This window comes from Salminus brasiliensis, chromosome 12 (assembly GCF_030463535.1).
Source record: "Salminus brasiliensis chromosome 12, fSalBra1.hap2, whole genome shotgun sequence".
Classification (NCBI taxonomy): domain Eukaryota; kingdom Metazoa; phylum Chordata; class Actinopteri; order Characiformes; family Bryconidae; genus Salminus; species Salminus brasiliensis.
Genome location: NC_132889.1, coordinates 23,365,248 through 23,385,476, shown reverse-complemented (window position 1 = coordinate 23,385,476; position 20,229 = coordinate 23,365,248). Strand labels below are relative to the sequence as shown.

Here is a 20,229-nt window from a genome sequence, read left to right as displayed (position 1 = left end):
ACAGAAGCAGAGAAATGTATTCGGCTTATTAGCTCTTTATTCTTTATTTAAGCTGTGATGTTTGATGTATAAATAGAAGGCATGTGTAGTTAATTGGTCTAGATTCAATTTTTGCTGCTACTTTCTTTGATTTTTATTTATTTTTTTGCTTCAGAATTAACTGGTTGTGTTTTTTTTATGTTATTGGCTGGATTACTTTACTACAACAAATTACAGGAGCCACAGAGCATAGCTTAGCATAGCTTTAATTTTTTAGAGCTATGTAACAAAAACATTGTGTCTTTATTTTTGCAATTATTCCTGAGTCCATGTTCTCTAAGCTTGGTGTAATAACTGAGGGGATTGTAGCCAGTTGGCTTATGTTAGTTTTCAGCTAATACCTGCTAGCTTCCTGAATTTAGCTTTTCCTCTCGCCATGAACACTGGCACTGGAAAAGACACAGTCATGAGACGACGTCTGATTTGTGTAGCAACTTGTTTACCTTTCTTGAAGTGATGGTCATTTTTGTCTGTACTAAACATCTACTAAAGGAAAAACTAACCATCTCCACAACACCATATTATCCATTGGCGTGTTTTTATGGTTTGCAGTAGGAATGCACTGATCCGATATGAGGTTTGGATATTGCTCCTGATATAAAAAAAAATTAACTGGATCGTGTATCGGATAATTAGGCCAGTCCATGGAACCGATCCTTTCACTTTAATTTGTTGGTATGAAACTGCAATAAATGTTTACATGTTTACAAGGTTTGATCACTGCTTGCATGTTTGGCAAAGTTACTTATTTATTCCCAGGTTCGGCGGCTAGATTTTTTTTTTTTTGTTTGTTTTTTATTACTGTTTACAGTAAATGTTTAAAATAAGATTGATTGATTGATTACTTTGACAAAGTGAAGCTACTTTTATTTTATGTTTTGGCTGATACATTTTAATTATTTTAATATATTTTAAGTTTGACTCCTTTTTTATTTTGAATTTGAATGCAGTGTCAAGGTCCTGTACAATTGTTTATTTTAGTGACAAAGAAATAGCAATGTAGTGCTCAAACATAGCAGCAGCTTGCAGTCATTTTTCATCCAGCTCGTATAGATCATTTCATTTTCATGGACAAAATTTGAAAAATAAAGTTGTCAGCCTGCACGTAATAACCGTGTGCACGACAGTGCAACATTTCTCATGTTTATATCATGTTAAAATTTTTTTGCTAGGGACAATACCAGCAGACCCCTGTACTTTGTCACCTATTTTTGGTCTTTTTTAATATACTTCATTCTGGTCATAGGAAGTGTCTCTTTAAGGGGGGTTTTGAGCACGTTTCCTGTGTTCAGGTGGGTGTCTAGTCATCTTGAAACCGCAATATAGTGACGGTACTTTACACCATCCTTAACCACCAGAAGGGGGGGCGTTACCTGAATATTAAAAGCCTCTCCCCCAACCCCCCCTCCCACTTCTTGTTCTGCTTTCATGAAGACTGTAATTCTGCTGTCAACTTTCATAAAAGTGGATTCACATACGTTAATATTCAGACTTAATGTTGCTAACATAAGTCACTTGCAGGTTTTTTTTTTAGCGTATTGTTAGAGTTTTAGCGTTTTAACCACATTCCCACTTTTTACAGCAGGGTGCGGCCTTCCTCATTAGCCATGCTTCAGTGAGGCGATCAGACCATTTCTCAATGTCTGTCCCCTGAGCCTGCCCCCATCACCGCTCGTTTTCTCTCTGAATAATTGGCGCACATCTGCAGCTTTCACCCCTGATTGGCTCCACTGAGTGGATGGTTTCAATCTAATTGCTTTCCTTTTGGCCTCCACTCCGTTCTGAAGAAAACTACAGAGAGCTGTTTACGCTTCATTACGCTTTAAAAAGACGCTGGGGAGATGCCTCCTTAACAGCTGTATACCTAAGCAATCAATATTCTCTCTAGCTAGAGAGAACCTCTCCCCTCCTCAGAGTTGCTCTCTACCGCCCCTCCCAATGGTAATGCTGAAAGTAGCCCGACTAAAGCCCCCCCCAGTCAGTTCAGGCTTTCCACCCACTCTACATCATTGGCTATGAATATGCCTGATTGTCTGTATCTCTGAGTCAATAAAAAGGGAACAGCTGTATATTGATGTAAAATGAGCCTTTGCTGCTGTAGGTTTTTGGCCTCTTAGGAGTGTCTTGTTTCGTTTTGAGGTGTCCGCCACATGTATTAAGTGCTGAGGTGCAAACCACGAGAAAAGGTCATGTTAGTGGACTGTGTTTTGTGGGGTTAAATAGACTAATTGTTGGTACTCTTGCACAAAAAAGAAGAAACCACAATTTTCTGTGCAAATAACACTTATAATAAAATATATATATATATATTGGCATCCATATTTGAATATTCCTTGTTGATTATTGACTTGATATAGACAAACAGACTATATTTTGAATTTTGTTGTTGCAATATTTTGAGGCAATCACTGCAAAGAAGCCATTTCTATATCCCTCAATAAGACGTGCACCTGTCAGCAGGTAATTTGGCTCACTTTCCCTGAGCAAACAGCTCCTCGGGTGTCTCGGGTTTTAGGTGTCCTCTTCAGACTGCATGTTTAATCTTTTTCAGTAGATATTTAATATGGTTCAGATCAGGGTTTGTCATTTCTGGGTGCTTTTAGCTGTATGTTTCGGGGCGCAGTCCTTTTGAAAGAACTGTGACCTGCAGTTAACAGAACTTTGACACCGGGCACAGTATTTCGCTCCACAGTGCCTTGATGGTCTTTAGATTGTTATGCCGTGCCAGACACCGTAAAGTAGCCCCATGCCATAACAGAGCCTCCTCCATGTTTCACAGTTGTTATGGTGGCCTATTCTTTTTAAGCTATTAACTTAAAGCCAATGTAACTTCTCCATGAAGCATTGTGGAGTAGTCTGGCTGTGAGAGGTCACAGGAACATCAGGCTACTTTGAGATGGTCCTATAGCCTTTCCCATTAACCTGCTTGTCTTATCTTTGGTCTGTCCTTTTCTTTCTTTGATCCATGTTCACTATGGTGCTCACAGTGTTACCAGACAGCAGGCTGGTTACTTTTTGTTCACGTTTTTTTGTTTGTTTGTTTGGTTGGTTGGTATTTATTTATTTATTTATTACTTTTCAGGGTTTTTTTCATAATAAAGATGAACTCCTTTTCCATGCCTTTTTCTTTGGAGGAAAAAAAAAAAAAGAATAGTTCATTTGGTGCTTGGAGTTTAAGCTTTGCACACATCAGAGGGAGATGTATGTGAACCTACAGTTTTGTAGGTTCATGGTTACTAGTGCAACAGTCAGGGCTGACTGATTTGACTGATCAAGATGACATTTTTCAACCCGTAGTTTATTTCAACATCAGACCTGCTTTGCTGCTGTCGCTCTGGCTTTGTATCGCTCTTGCTCTCTCGCTTGCACTTGCTCTTAGCATTGGCACAACAAGGAATACTTCTATACTATTTCCTTTAGCAGTCACTTCTTATACCCCTGTTCTTATTTAGGCTACATTTGAATATGCACAAGGAAAAAAGCAAGCCTTCATACAGGCACCGGGAGGAGTAGAGACGCAGAGAGTAGAGTAGTACCGCTCTTGACTGTTGAGCTGCACAGAAAAAAAAAGCCAAATCACGTCTTCCTACACGCCTGTTCTGTCCAAATCTAGCTTTTGTGGTTATTTTGCGCCACAGAGCCTGATAGCAACAGCATGTTAATGAATTTTCCTGAGAATTATTATGATGAGGTAATACTAGATTTGCGGTAATGGAGGCGCTGCTGTATTCAAATTACTTAATTGTTTGTGACTAAAAATAGACCAGATTCAAACACTGTGGGTTCAGCTCTTTTTCTTTTCTTTTTTTTTCTCTGGGATTCATTTACATTTTTCATGTTTGTTAGTGGAGGAGGTCTGGTGTTGGTGCTGTGGAACGCATGAGTCAATAACCCACAGTTTCACAGAAACTTGACTGCCTCTCAGATAGAGATGAGACATCTGCCACGGAGCGTTTCAGTGCACACATGCGGATACACATGCTTGAATTTCACCACTGCTAAATATATGCTAAATAAGAAGTTCAGTTCTTACCAGTGCTAGCATGGCAACCCATGCGTGTGTGTGTGTGTGTGTGTGTACGTACAGGTGGCTGATGTGCTTAAATGTAAATGTGATTTCTGCTATTCAAAATCTTGCATCTCTGACATGTAATGTTCTCTTGTTATTTTGTTGTCTTTGACTGTGACTGTTTCTGGCCAAGGCAAGCATGTAATACTGTCATGCTTAGCAAATTCTTAACCCCTTTTTAATTTTTTTTTTACTGCAGGTATTAAATGAAGAATGTGACCAGAACTGGTATAAAGCAGAGCTGAATGGCAAAGATGGTTTCATCCCTAAGAACTACATAGAAATGAAAGCACATCCGTAAGTACTGCTCTTTCCTCTCGTTCACTGTCATCCAGCTGCATACATTCTCCCTTCACCCTTAGGAGCTTAGCCAGATTTTTTTTAACTGTCCCCACCGAGTGCGGCGCCAGGATTGCGTCGAGTAAGGCCAAACGCATCTTCATTGTGATTTAATCTTCTAATCTATGAGAACAGCCAGCAGGCCTGCAGTGGCTCTGGATTGCTCTATGTGAAGCGTGAACTGCTGAACTGCTGTAATCACACCCACAGGTCCCTATGGAGGCCTGAGTGCAGCTAAATCACAGCGCAGATTCTAACAGAGGAGTAGTAGCCCTTAGAAGTTCACTATCTAGTGAATTGGGCACAGTTTCGGACACTAGTAGTTCAGCAAAAGTAAAATAATCAAATGTATTTAATATTCCCAGACTCACAATCTTGTTAGGTTTGTTGTTTTACTTTGGAGCTTAAACACCTAGAAAGATGTTGAGTGACTTGGACCACCTATTTGATGGTTCTGTCCAGGGCCATGTTCGGGAATGGATGGGTGACTTGTGTGCTACCGTCACCTCCAGGGGACAAAAAAAAAAATTATCCCATTTATAGTAATACTGAAAAATTTGCTTACAAATTAGTTCATAACACATATGTGGGCCTTTGAGAATTGAATGCGGGTGGAAAGCCCAGTTTGACACGCGTGGTTGAGTGCAATTTTGAATTGTAACCATGGAAAATATGCGTTGCCTATCGTCAGCGAGACAATAAATAAAACCATGAGCCTAACTGTGACTGGCTGAACCACAGATTTCGATTTAAGGTTCATGACTGTTAAGACATCATCTGTAGTACTTATTGTTATAGCTGCTACATATAGACTCATATAGAAGAACCTTTTAGCTCAGTCATCATTCACCAGTTTTAAATTCCGATGCCACAGTGTTGATCGGGGGCTAAAAAAAGGCTCTAGATCTAATGCACACTGTAATCATTTTATTCGTTTTTTTTCCTTGTTGCAGATTAGCTTAGGCTGAAATTGTGTCAGGGAGAATTAACATTTAACTGAAATTTTCTCTGTCTATATTTTTGGGGTCGTATAGTACAAATAAAAGCCCCTATTGAATGATCTCTTCAGAGAGTGAGATTTGCTTGTGTGATTTGGATCATTGTCCTGTTGCATGGCCTAACTGCATTTTAGTCTATTGACGTGTAGATGATAAAGCAGCTATGCCACTGCATACCACCTCTTTAGCTTTTTGTTTGCTCAACTGATTTTGGTTTCTAACATTTGAGGGCTTATATTTGCGTCCTATGTGACACACCTATAGTCTGTTGCCAGTCCATTCAGGATCCCTTTTAGAAAACATTGTAGGTCTGTTGAATGTCCCTAGACAAGAGGTGTTTGCCCATGTCTTGTTAACGCCCACAGTTGACCAACTGCGCTCTAAATGGCATCAGCTCCCACTCAGTATGGGCATAGTTCTCAGTATATCTCAGTTATTGGCAAATGACGAAAGCTTATCAAGCTTATCAAGCCACATGCTTATTTGGTAGGTCTGTTCAGCAGCTGGAGCACACAGCACTAAACCACTGTCAGTTTTGGCTAGCAAAACATTGTGTTGCTTCAAAATGTACACTGCCAGTATTAGATTCGCATGCAAGGATAAATGTGACATTTCTGGGAATTGCACTCAGGATAGGATACAACATCCTTCATTAACTTTAACGTGAGCTGAGCCAGAAGCCGGGTTTCTATTCAAATTTTAAGCACTTTTCCAAAGTCATTAAAAGAGCATGTAAATGAAGAGAAGTGGAGAAAGCTACTTTCTCTGCAATAGAGCGTCTCTGATTAACTGCACCAGTAGCTGGGTATCATCTGCATTTGCTGCCATCGTTCGAAGATTGAAGCCTTCTTCTGGGAAATGTGTCTGAATTCCTGCAGGACCTTAAATCTCAGCAGCAGACTTCAGAATAAATGTCTCTTTCTCTGCAAGTCCTGTGAGCTTTACTGACATATAAGATGCACAATAAATACACAGGTACAATTAGCATAGCACATTAAAATATGTCCTACAAGAATTTCTGCAAATGAAAATATACAGTGCCCTCCATAATTATTGGCATTATTAATTATAATTTTTTAATTAATTAATTATTAATTATTGGTTAAGATGTGTTCTTTAGCTTCTAATAAATTGAGTTTTTTTCTAAATAATATAGGACCACGATGGGAAAAAGAGTAAAATCCAACCTTTAACTCAAGTGAATTTATTCAGTAGGAAAAAAATCCCACATTAAGAAATAATTGTTTAACATCAAATCATGTGTGCCATAATTATTGGCACCCCTGATGTTAATACTTTGTACAACCCCCTTTTGCCAACAAAACAGCACCTAATCTTCTCTTATAATGTTTCACAAGATGGGAGAATACAGATAGAAGGATCTTTGACCATTCCTCTTTGCACAATCTCTCTAAATCATCCAGCAACCTGGGTCCTCTCCTCTGCACTCTCCTCTTCAGCTCACCCCACAGGTTTTCAATGGGGTTGAGGTCTGGGGACTGAGATGGCCATGGGAGGAGCTTGATTCTGTGTGGTGAACCATTTCTGTGTAGATTTGGCCATATGATTTGGGTCATCGTCTTGCTGAAAGACCCAGTGACGATCCATCTTCAGCTTTTGGGCAGAAGCCACCAGATTTTGTTTTAAAATGTCCTGGTATTTCATGCACCCTGTCCATGGTATTTTCATGCCATGCACCCTAACAAGGTTCCCAGGGCCTTTGGAAGAGAAACAGGCCCACAGCATCACTGATCCTCCCCCATATTTCACAGTGGGCATGAGGTGCTTTTCTGCATACTCAGCTCGTGTTACGGCAGACCCACCCCAGTTTAAGTTCTAGTACTGCTTAGCAAACTCCAAACGTTTGCGTTTATGATTGTGAGTGAGAAAAGGTTTTTTCCGTGCATGCCTCCCAAACAGCTTGCTGGCATGCAGATAGCGCCTGATGGTTGTTTTGGAGACTTTGTGACCCCAAGAAGCTACCATTTGTTGCAATTCTGTAACAGTGAGCTTTGGAGACCTTTTTATTTCTCTTATCATCCTCCTCACTGTGCGTGGTGGCTAAATAAACTTGCGTCCTCGTCCAGGCTTGTTTACCACTGTTCCAGTTGTTTTAAACTTCTTAATAATTCCTCTGACAGTAGATATGGACAGGTGTAGGTGAGTGGCTATTTTCTTGTAGCCATTGCCTGACTTGTGGAGGTCAACACACATCTGCCTTACTTGAATGGTATGTTCCTTTGTCTTTCCCATGTTGAAGAGAAATGGCCTCTGTGTCACGTCATATTTATACCCCAGGGAAACTACATACTCTGATCAACTTCGTAAACTACTGTAGAATTGACAGAAATACTTTAATTACATTTATTTCCTAAGAAATGTTAGGGGTGCCAATAATTGTGGAACAGGGTGATTTTTATGAAGGATAATTATTTCTTAGTCAGGGATTTATTTTTCCCCTTAAAATTCACTTGAGTTAAAGGTTGGATTTTACTCTTTTTTTTTTTTTTCCATCGTGGTCCTATATTATTTAGAAAAAACTCAATTTATTAGAAGCTAAAGAACACATCTTAACCAGGGGTGCCAATAATTATGGAGGGCACTGTATAAAGTACTAGATTTTATCTTAAGCACTCTTTTAAGCAGCTACAATAATGCAGATTTATCATACTATAAGCATCATGTTAATTTAAAGCCTGGCTCTGAACGTTACTAAATTGGCCTGTTTGCAGTCTGCAAGCTGTTAGTGAAACGAAAAAGCGTATGTATTTGGAGTATGTGTGGTGTGGATTGAGGACTTTTCACTTTGTATACATGTAAGTTGAGTGCTAGCAAAAATCTGTTTGGAAAAGCCTGCATTTTATAGTCCTCTAAACTAGGTGGGATGTGCGTTTACACTTTTTTTTTTTTTTTTTTTTTTTTTGGGGGGGGGGGGGGGGGGGTTTGAGGAAAAGGTTATGTTCATTTTACTCTGTAGCACGAAGATTGTTTACCAGCCTTTTTGGTCTTCTCAGAAGAGGCAATCAGATGGAATCAGATCACGGCAGAGTATTGGCGCTTGTGAAAGTAGAGCTGCCTTGCGTGTGTGAGAAGTGATTAATCTTTGTAGCTCAGGCTGTGGGATATTCTAGCAAATGTTGCAATAGAAGCTGCAGTTTGTTTGAATCCGTAGAAGAGTTGGAATTTTCAACGTTCTGTCTCCTTTACTGTCTTTTCTTTTTTACAGTTTTACAGTAGCATCAGCCGAACTCAGATGAAGCATGATCTGGCACATTTAAGGTGTTAAATACATTTTTTTACCAATTACTTTATCCCTCTAACTAAAGCGTTATGTTTATGATGGGCAAAGACAGGTTCTTCACACTACGCTAGTTGTCTTATGTGCTGTATGTGGTAACTTTGGTAATTGCTGGTATGAAACAGGAAATCAACAGCATTCACCAGCAGCCGAGCAGAACTTTACTAGTAGCTATTCTGTCCTTCGCCTGCCAGTCATTTATTTGTGTGTTTTTGCAAAACGGGTGACTTTTTAGTCAGTCTGTGTCAGGAATATAACCAGCACTAAAGAACAGCTGGGCCTTTTGGGAGTCTCTGCAGGGTTGCCATGGTCCTCAGGGGCAGGGAGGCGTCCCTTATCAGGCCCTGGGATGTAAATGTGTGTAATCATACAGAACGGCGGTTGTCGGGGGCGACCCGATGGCCATTTCCTCGTCATGTGCTCTTTTATGTCTGGGCTGTAGATGAGCAAGAGTGACAAAAAAATGGCCATGTTTAAGACTTCACTTTTCCTTCCAGCATCAGGGCCCTTGAGCAAGGCCCTTTACCCTCTCTGCTCCCTGGGCGCTGGAGTTGGCTGCCCACCGCTCTGGGTGTGTGTGTGTACTCACTGCCCCTAACACGTGTGTGTGTGTGTGTGTGAGTGTGTGTTCACTGCCAGACGGGTTAAATGTGGAGGACACATTTCGCTGTACAGTGTACACTGTACAGTGACAAATACGTGCACCTTTACCTTCACCTTTACCTTTATACACATCTCTGGACACAAAGATCAGTGGTCAGTAACATAATGAGGTGTGCTTTGGAGTAGAGCTGGGCAATATGACGATATTTTATCGTATCGTGATAAATTTTGTTATTGTGATGATAATGTGCTTTTCTAAGCATGACTGTATTCTGTACAGGAGAGTATCTGAATAGTGATTTATAAGAATCTGGAGCTACTGATTAGTAAACTACTGTTTAGTCTGTGATTACATGTATGGTGATAAATTGCAAAATTGTGTATTGTGAAACACGTCTTTTGAATATCATGATATAGTATTTTTACCATATGGCCTAGCCCTACTGTGGTGGTCTAGTTGGTTTGGTTGTCGGTCACTTTTTTTTTTTTTTTTTTTTTTTTAATAAACAATTTCCCATTCTCATACGTATTACAGCACAGTTGCAGGTATAGGAAATGAACCCTCAGGATTTTTGCACAGATTTTTAATAAAATATGGTCTGATCCTTATCGAGGTCTCAATTATACACAAGTGCAATCTAACTAAAGTAATAGCAGTACTAAACGCAGTTGTAGTGTTCATGTCTCTCTCTCTCTCTCTCTCTCTCTCTCTCAGACAGGGAGCTGAAATGTCCTCAGGCTATCCTGAGCCTCTCCGTACAGTTTGTCTTTAATGCTGAGAACATTATTACTCTTTCTCTTCATTATTCATCTAGCCTTACATGCAGCCCAGCCAGCTTGTCCGCTTTGACAGCCGGTTAATTATTTAACTTAGCTCTGCTCTCATCTCCCCTTTTCACTTGTGCCTGAATTCATTTTCTCCATTAATGTTTTTCAACCTCTTTTTCTAGACTGTTCTGTGTACTCTGCAGATGTTCTCTCCTCTCTCAGATCTTTATCTCCCTATCTCCCCCCACAACCCCCCCACCTGGTGTTTTCTCTCATCTCTCACCGCCCTGGCCGATTTAACTGTAAACCTCAGTTTACCTCTAATCTGAAAATAACATCATGAGGTTGGGCTCTGAATTTCATAGCAGAGAATACATCACAGACACTCAGCCTCCAGACAGTTCTTAACCATCAGCACTTGCAGGGTGATGTATTAATAGAGAAATAAAGTCCAGAATATTTAGGAAAACACGTTGTACTACAAAGTTTCACAGTGAAAGGTTCCTTGTGGTCCCTCTGTGAAGCTGGCACCCCACATAAAGTGGTAATATAGTGATTTAGTACATTTATGATTAAGTTGGAGCATAAGTTGTAGCATTTTTACCTTAGAATCGTTCATATTACAACTTAACTGACTCGCAAGTTGAAGAACAGCGACTCCATCATTTCTGCTCCGGGTTTGGAATTCTGCACTATGTACCTTTTTAAAGAAGCGGACAGGAGGCCGCTAGCAAGAATGGCAAAACGTTGCATAACCGCATAGCACAGGGTCATATTTGTGCAAAATCCTGTAATCTAGCTCTACTACGTCAGTCCACGTGCTTCTTTCAATTTCAGTTCTGTATCTCTCGACTTGCCAGGAAATGTATGCAAACATGCTCTTCTTGAGGGGTGTCTCGGAGTGTGAATTTCTACTGGCTGTAGGGGGGAGCCCAGGAGCAAGAAATACTAATTCTTACATAGTGCTGCTTTAAACTGCAGGCTACACAATATAACCACTCCACATCCCATTCAGATCCCAACACGATACAATTTGTTTGCTTGTGTTTCCTCTGTGCTGAATGTGGGAGGCTTAGTAATGACAGGAAATGAAACGTTTCTCAAAGATCTTACTAATAAATCTTATGAAGAAATGAAACCACTTTTTTTAGTGATAGTCCTTTTGGGTTTTTTTTTTGTTTGTTTTTTTGTTTTTTAGGAGAGCCACTAAAGATATCAGTAATAACACGTCTATCTGTGTGGTGCCCATTTCTGCAGATTTCTTCCAGAAGCATTTACGAGATGTACAATTTGAGGCTATGTTCACCTGGATTAGCATTGTAGAGGAATGTAAGATCTATTGTAGTGGGTTTCAGATGCATGGGAAATGAAGGAAATGCAAACAAAGGCTGTACTTTAGCAATAGAGTGCAAAAATACATTCTCAAACATCAGAGAAACCTTTTTGCCATTTTTCTTAGTATTAATAAGTCATTTTTATGTCTGCCTCTATAATTCCCATATCCTCTGGCATCCCTGATCAGAACAGGCTCTGTATTATTGTGATATTCTTTAGTATTGAGTAGCAGTATCAAAAGGAAATGGGTTGATTAACTTTATCAGTACTAGATGAAGCAGTCTTGGAAATCAATGTGATGCTAAATTTACAGGGAAGCTCTTTGCTGGTCCACTTCGTTTCTCAGCAGTGCGAGAGAGCCTCAGCAAGCTCCATGTGCTAATTCTACCGTTTGTGTGTACATGTGCAGGTGGTTCTTCGGAAGGATTCCTCGGGCCAGAGCAGAGGAGTTGCTGAACAAACAGAGGCACGACGGTGCTTTCCTTATTAGAGAGAGTGAGAGTGCACCTGGAGACTTCTCCCTGTCTGTCAAGTGAGTGTCCACACTTTTCTCTGTTTCACGCTCTCACTTTGATGATCACATTTTTCATTGTTTTTCTCTCATGCACATATTTGTTTTGGGCAAGTTTCTCCGTAGTGTTTGTCGGTGCGCTGTCAAATTTTGTGTCCTTCAGCTCAGGTCACATGCTGTTTGCTTGGGGTGGCCTGGTTGCTAACGTGAATTTGTGGTAAATGATTTTATCACAGTATTACTGTGAAGCATCTTGTGAGTGTACTCCTCTGTTTCAGTCATGTGACCATTTACTTGCTGGCGCCTTCTGCAGCGTCTCACTTGCTAAGCATGAGTGAAAGAATGAATGTTCATTTTGGAAAAAGCAATGCAGCGATATGTTTTAGGAAAATGATTTTTGTTCATGAACAGTTCAGTCGTTCCTCATTCAAACTGAACTCGTTCAGACACAAACCCACTGCCACTTCCCGATAAATGAATGATTGAATGAAGTTCGTGACTCCATGCTTTTCTTCTGCCATTAAAAATCACTATAGAGAGCAGTATCTGCTACGAACGGGAACACAATATATAAAGCATAAATATCTCTGTAATTCCTGGTGTTTTTGGACATTGCTTGATTCTTAATGACTGAGACAGCAGTAGCTTGTGTAGTCTGGTGAGGGAATATCCAATCTAATGTCAAAAACAGTGATCAACTATCAAAAATGATGATTGATTGAAGCCGAATGGCAGTTTGACTGATATTGTCACAAATTCACAATTTAGCAATATTCAATAATATGATGCAAATACCATTGTAATCCAACCCCCCAATCCCAAAAGAAATCATCAGAGACATTTTGAGGCGCATGGATAATCCTCTTCTCTTGTCTATAACACAGTATGAAATTAAGATTTAGCTTCATTGTACCTGTACAGTAGCTCTGCATTACGTCTGATGCTTCACTATCATGTCAGATCTGCATTTTGTTCCACAGTTTATTCCTTCCGGCTTCATTCATCCCATTGTTTTACGCTCATGTACAGATATCGGGTTCAGTGACGCACCTTTGACCGAAGCTTTGATAACTAGTCAGACCTTCATCACCCTTTTAATCCATTTGGTAAATTTGTCTCTGTAGGCCTGACCTCTAGTGGTGATTTCCTCAAGCCCACTCTTCAGGCCCACTGTCCAGTCCTTCAGCCTTCCCTTCAGTGCCTGCTTTGTGTGTGTTCTCCTTTGTCTCTGTGTTATGAGCGTGTAACAGTACAGCACATCGTATTGTAACATCGAACATGAGCACTGATTCAGTATGCATAGACATCAGACGATGCATTCAGCAGACGAGTGCATAGAAAATCCATAAATACATAAAGTCAAAAAAAAGAATTAAAGCCTGCAGTTAGAGCACATAGAAAATGAGAGCAGCGACGAAAAGCACACTCCTCATGCTATACAAACAGATTAGCTCATTTTAATTATAAATGCATTTATTTGATAACATTGAATGCTGGAATAAACTCTGAAGGAATTGAAAATGTATGCAATTGAGGCACCACTGTATTACATCCAGTTGAATGATGAATTTTGAGAGTTGTTACTCCCCTAGTGTCTCCAAGTCTTGGCGAGTGTGCTTCCTTCTTCTGTCTGCTTGTGAGTCATGAGGCTGTTCTGGCCTTTCATATGCAGTTCCATATGTAAAACAACTCTTGATTATCATCAGCATAATTGCCTTGTTTTATTCCAGGCCCACGTGCATGTTACCACACTGATGAACACAGCGTCTGTCTCCGTTTCCAGTCAGTCGCGTGCACGTGTGTGTGTGTGTGTGTGTGTGTGTGTGTGTGTGTGTGATTGTGTGTATTCATGCTATGATAAGGTTGTACTGCAGGTTGACGCCTCGCTCATACGCTTGGACATTTGAATTTTATTGTCAGGTGTTACTATGGAACTAGGACTAGAGTTTTGTAAATAGGCATGGAGTACACAGACAAAGTCTCAAGCTGGGCTATATGCTGTACAGTCGTGTGCAAAAATCAGCACACCCTATGAAAACACCCTATGAAAAAAAAATATATATATATATTTTTTAAAAGCATTTTTAAACATAAGGATGAACAATATTGAGAGATGGAGGCAATATTACTGAACACAAAAAACTGAAGGAATGTCTTTTATGGGGCAGTGGTGGCTCAGCGGTTAGAGCGCCGGGCTGTTGATAACAGGGTTGTGGGTTCGATTCCAGGGCGCTGGAGTTGGCTGCCCACCGCTTTGGGTGTGTGTGTACTCACTGCCCCTAGTTCACGTGTGTGTGTGTGTGTTTACTACCACAGATGGGTTAAATGCGGAGGACACATTTCGCTGTACATAGTACAGTGACAAATACATGCACCTTTACTTTTACCTTTTACCTTTAAAAAGGTTTTTTAGGGTTTTTGTTTGGTTTTTTGTTTGTTTGTTTGTTTTTTTTTCCCCTCATGATAATGTTCTGTCTCAATCTGCTATGGTCATAAATCACCCTCTCACTCTCTCTCTCCGTCTCTCTCTCTCTCTGCCTCGGCAGGTTCGGCAATGACGTGCAGCACTTCAAAGTGCTGCGTGATGGGGCAGGGAAGTACTTCCTGTGGGTGGTAAAGTTTAACTCACTCAACGAGCTGGTGGATTATCATCGTTCCACCTCCGTTTCACGAAACCAACAAATCTTTCTACGAGACATTGAGCAGGTGCCTCAGGTCAGTCAACCCACACACCCTACACACTAATGAACTGGGCCGAAGTTAACGCATATGGGCCTCACAATGGTTATAGTCCTGACAGTCAGTCAGGTATTAAAAAATGACTAAAATCAGTGCAGACTTGGATCATTGATTTGTGATTGGTTTTTGGTGTACAGGCAATGCTGAGACTAATAACAGTTATTTGCATTTAGTCCATGTTAAAGCAGCAGGCTACAAATCACATTTACAGTTTTCCCCATTACTGTACATCAGCGCACATTTGGTTTCTAAAGCTTGTTACTTTGTGATGCTACGAGCACCCACAAACTATTAGCAGCAGTAGATAGAGTAGAAAAGAGCTTGTGTAGAAGCCAAGAGATCTGAAACTGTACTGGGTGAGCTCTGTTAGTTCATTAGCTCAACTGAAGAGACAGTCCCCAAACATATGCTTCTGCATACTTCTAAACAGTTGTGTATGGTGTCCCCTGCATTACTCTGCCTCCCCTGTTAGTTGGATGTTGCGTTCATTTCTGAGCAAGCGCACAATCTATGCTTGAAATGAACATGTGATGTTCGGGGCAGCCGTGTCGCATGTTGTGTGTGTCGTGTGTTTTGAAAAGCAAGTGTCTTGCAGCCCTAAGGCTTATGGTTTTGGTTTTTGGTTTTTAAAAAGAGTGCTCTGGGGACGCATGGGCTTCAGCTGTGGTTAGGATGTTGTGGCCGGGAGGTTTAAGTTGGCCTGAGTGGTAGGACAGGATGTGTGTGTATGTGAGAGAGGGTAGGATGTTTTAAAAAATGAGTTTAATATCATGCAGCTATATTAATCAACATTTTAAAGGGCGTGTTTATTTATTAGAGGCATGAGAGAGTTCTGCTCTCTGTTTTCGTTTACAGGTACTTAAATGTCAAAGCGCAGGCACAGAATCAGCCATTTTTTTATTCTGAATTTTGTTTATTGTTATAGACGCTAAACTGAGCATATAATATCTCAAGTCAAGTGAAGTGTGTTTTTATTGTCATTTCAACTACATACAGAGTACACAGTGAAACGAAACAACGTTCCTCCAGGACCATGGTGCAACATAGACACAGTGCATACAGAACACAAGTGCAACACAGTACAAGTGCAGACAGAAAACACAACACAGTACAGACAAAGAATAATACATAATTAGGGATAGTGTGCAAATTATGCAGTGTGCAATAAATATTGAGTCCAGTGAGGTAGTTATTGAGGTAGTAAGAAAGTTATTTGTGCAAAATGCTTCCCATTTTATTGTGGGTGAGTGGGTGGGTGGGTCGTTCGGCTGGCTTGGGGGGGAAGAAGCTATTGCAGAGTCTGGTCAGGTTGGACCGGATGCTGCGGTACCTTCTTCCTGATGGCAGGAGAGAGAACAGTCTGTGTGAAGGGTGGGTGGAGTCATCCACAATGCTGGTTGCTTTGCAGATGCAGAGGGCAGTGTAAATGCCCATGACGGAGGGGGATCTGATCTGTATCCATCTACAGTTGTGACACAGGGATATATTTTTATTTTATTTATTTTTTTGTATCTTTGAATGATGTGGAAAAGGCCAGAAAATGATGCAGAAGAGAAATAAAAGGGCTGTCAGCAGCTTTGTGGTTTATAAATGAGTCTTCAGAACCGTGTCATTGAAAGAAAGAAAGTCATGTTCGTCTTTTCTTGTGTCCACAGCACCCCACATATGTGCAGGCCCTGTTTGACTTTGACCCTCAGGAGGATGGAGAGCTGGGTTTCCGGCGTGGAGATTTCATCCAGGTCCTAGACAACTCCGACCCCAACTGGTGGAAGGGAGCGTGCCACGGCCAAACGGGCATGTTCCCGCGCAATTACGTCACGCCCGTCAGTCGGAACATGTAAAAAGGAAAAAAGAAAATTCCCTCTCTTCCTACACACACGCACGCACACACACACACTCACAAAAACCCTAAATTCCTTATTCTGACCCCATACCCTCAACACCCTGTGATTTCCACAGTGTAAAAGAGAAACCTTAAAAAGAGAAAGAAAGAAACAAAGAAGAAGCAATTGTGGAGAATGGATGTCTCATCTCTGCAGGGACATCTGGGGCTAAATCAGCGCTGATTCCTGAGAATATCTGCATCACCACGAACGCTTGCAGCCAGGCCCTTAGCAGTCTGCTGGGGCAGAATGATCCGAGTGTCGAAGCCTGAAGCTACACCACAAAAACTAAAAACAAAAAACCACAACGATTCTGTCTTTAGATTCACCTTGCTGCTTTTGCCTCCCCCATTTTTTCCCCCTTTCCCTTCTCCTTTGTAGTGCATTTGTGCATATATATATTTTTTCCATTAATTTTTGGCTGCATGTTTTAATCACTGCATAACACAATTCTAAGGCTGTTTTAAGTTTTAAGACATAATTAAAAAAATCCAAAAAATATATATTAGGTTGAAGTTTAAAAAGAAAATGGATGCTACATAGACGTTTCTGAGTATGAAATCATGGGCACAAGAGCATTGTACATTAACTTTGGGCTGTGTAAAAAACAAAAAAGGAAAAAAAAAGAAAAAAATCACCTATAGAGAGAAGAATCCATTTTTTAAGAATATATATATTATATATTTGTATGTGTTTGTCTGTTTTACCTTTCCACTTTTTTTTTCATTTCTTTTCTTTTTTTTTGGACTATATTTTTTCCACTTGTAAATTATGTTCAGTTTTTTTGGATGAAACAGAGTAGCTCTGGGACATGCTGAATCGTCAGTATAATTTTTATGAATTATATCTGAGATTGCTCAGATAACGCCGCATGATATTTAAATCACATATTCCATTTGAAATCAGTTTTTGTCTCTATTTTTTATTTTTTTTTTTCCTCTTTCTTTTTTTGGTTTAAGAGCTGCATACTTTTGCATCGAAACCATTTATTGTCCGGCCGCTACTATTCAGTGACATGCAATCGAGAGCCATTTATCCTGCAGGAGTTTGTTTAATGTGAAATCGTATTAAAAGGCCAGCCACCGTTTTAAGCCAAGGTATTTATTGCAGCCACTTTTACTTCTCGGGCCGTGAATGTAGCTGACTTTAGTCCTTAGAAATGAACATGAGGGAATTAAGGTCGGAGTTCTGAACCACACAACTTGAGGCGAGTTCATTTACAGTGTCAAAAAGCGTTATTATCCAGTGTATGCGTACGTATGTATGAAATCATATGCACCGGCAGGGTGTCCGCGCTTCAACCAGAAATCTTCACATTCTGATCCTTCCTTGCTACGTATTCGCCAGTCCGTTACTGGCACCAGTACTACCAGTATGAGAAACCATAAAAGCAGAGAGTCGTCGTATGTGAATAGTAGAAATATCAGCTTTAATGATGTACTTTTTGTTTCCTCTCCCCCTTTGTTGTTGTTTGTTTCGAGCACTTGTTGGCCATTTTTGATTCCTTTGTGTCTTATGACTTTCCTTTTTTTTTTTTTTTTTTTTTTTTTTTTTTTTTTAAATAACCTTTTTGTTTTGTGGCCTGTAGTTGGGATGTGTTGTTTATTTGTTCTCTCTGGATTAGTGCCTTTTTCTCTGGTGTGTCAGTGTCTCCGGCCTGCTGCTTCGGCCTGCCTGGCAGGCTCTGTCAGTGCCGCAGCGAGAGATCACGTTTGAACTCCTGCCTCCCAAACACCCACTCATTCCCCCCCTCGCACCAGTGCACCAGTGTCTTCATGGAACCAATCCTTCCTATTTAAATGTCTCGTATTCTCTTACCTAATGATACTTAATGTTTTGCCTGTTTCTTTTTTTCTTTTGTTTTTGGGCTCTTTTTTTATTATTTGCTTTTTTTTTTTTTTTTTTTTTTTTTTTTTCAATTAATAAAAATGAAATTCTGAAAATACCTTGGAGTGTATTGATGTAATTTTGACTTTTCATCACCACAGTGTTGTTTCCCACCAAGGAAGGGAAGTAAGACAGTAGCTAATATCGCTGCTGTATAATGAAAAGTGTGTTTCCCCATTTTGTCCGTTTTTATTTTTCTTAATGGCTAGAACTCTGTAGCTGCTCTCTGTACAGTGCTCTAAATGACTTCCATTCAGAGTTAAGGACGTTTCTGTCTTCTCCTATAAAGTCACCATTTTTGAGGTATAGACGTTTGAAGATATGGAATATATGCATCTTTAGGGATGAAAGTCTTTTGTTTGATGGTTGTTGTAACAGAGCGGCGACTCTGGTCTGGATGATTTGCAGGGAAAAACAAGATTTAATATGAAAGGCCACAAGAGCTAATTCCAATCATACAGCACTGAAGTCAATGACAATCAATGACCGTAGAAAACATGGACAGCCAAGCGTCTCTCAATAGCGACGCATTTTCCATCTCCAGCGTCTTTTTCCAATCAGTTGGTTTTTCCCTGTGCTGCTAATTTTGGCACATTTTCAGTTTTGACCCAGAATTTTTTTTTTTTTTTAAACCTTATTCTGATCAATCACAAGAAGACTGGGGTGCAGTAAGGAATTTAGTCTGCAGAACCGGCATCGGGCCAAAATCCTTATGGGCAAATCTGTTGAAACACCGTCAGGCAGTTCATTCCAGGCACGCGAGAACAGGCTCTCATCTCTATTAACGGGGAGAGGCCAAAACACTCAACCGAAGATCAAATTACTCTTTCACTGATCAAATCTGACACAAATAAACCTCGTGAAGTTTATAGCGTGGTTTTTTTTTTTTGTTGTTTTTTGGGGGCTTAAAGCTCGAAAACGCATGGCGTCCATGTTGTCTACAGTCTCTGGTTATAACACAGTAACCTTTTTAAGACCTCCTTATTTGGAGGCCGCTTACCAGATTTCGTGGAGTGCCACAGGGTTCTGTTGTTGGGCCTACAAAGGTGTTGCATGTTGTGATATTAATTAGCTGTGGGCCTACGTACAGAGTGTTAAGGGTTTAGAGAGTTTAAAGGAGTTAAGTAGTAAATATTTAAGAAAATTATGATAAGGAATTTTTTATTTCTAATTCTGTATCTAAAGCGCTTGGCGGAAGAACGATAAAGGCGAGGCAAAGCAAAAATATTGGTTTCCTAGAGAGATTAACCTTGATTGAGTGTTTTCTAGTAGGTGAAGAACCTTGCTGTATAGTCCAGGACTAGGCTTAGTCCCTGCCAGGGAAACTGACCCATCATTTATTTGGATAAAATTGATAGACTGATGGACAGATATTTGTCGTGAGGACATAAGTGAATGTTTACTGCCAGAGACCCCAAATAAAAACGTCTACCTGAACACCAGGTTTACAGTTAGTCGTAGTTTGAGGCACGTGTAGTGATTGTGCAGTGCGAGGTGGTGAGGGTGGGGTGTAGGCTTTCACTAATTTTAGCTTCTTTAGCTCCAGTTCAAAAATTAAGAAACCTAGATCAGACGCTGATCAGCTACACTTGTTGATTTATTGCTTAAACCTATGATTGCAGCAGCAACTTGATGCTCTACTGTTGAGGCGTAAAGCTTCCTAGAAGTTTTCTGGCATGCAAAAGTTGACTTGGATACGCCAAATGTTTGGGTCAAAAATGTCTAGGTAAGCCAATAAAAGAGGACCTGATGTTGAGAAG

At 40.3% G+C, this 20,229-nt stretch overlaps 1 protein-coding gene across 1 annotated transcript in view; it reads left to right on the top strand.

Moving 5' to 3' along the window:
• grb2b (growth factor receptor-bound protein 2b) overlaps nt 1–18,463 on the top strand; it is a 44,657-nt gene extending 26,194 nt beyond the window's left edge. Inside the window, exons 3-6 of the mRNA XM_072693975.1 lie at nt 4,308–4,405; nt 11,859–11,981; nt 14,507–14,675; nt 16,355–18,463. Of these exons, the coding sequence (XP_072550076.1) occupies nt 4,308–4,405; nt 11,859–11,981; nt 14,507–14,675; nt 16,355–16,540 (576 nt within the window). The 3' untranslated portion in view covers nt 16,541–18,463. The remainder of the gene's footprint in view (nt 1–4,307; nt 4,406–11,858; nt 11,982–14,506; nt 14,676–16,354) is intronic.
• The last annotated feature ends 1,766 nt before the right edge of the window (nt 18,464–20,229 follow it).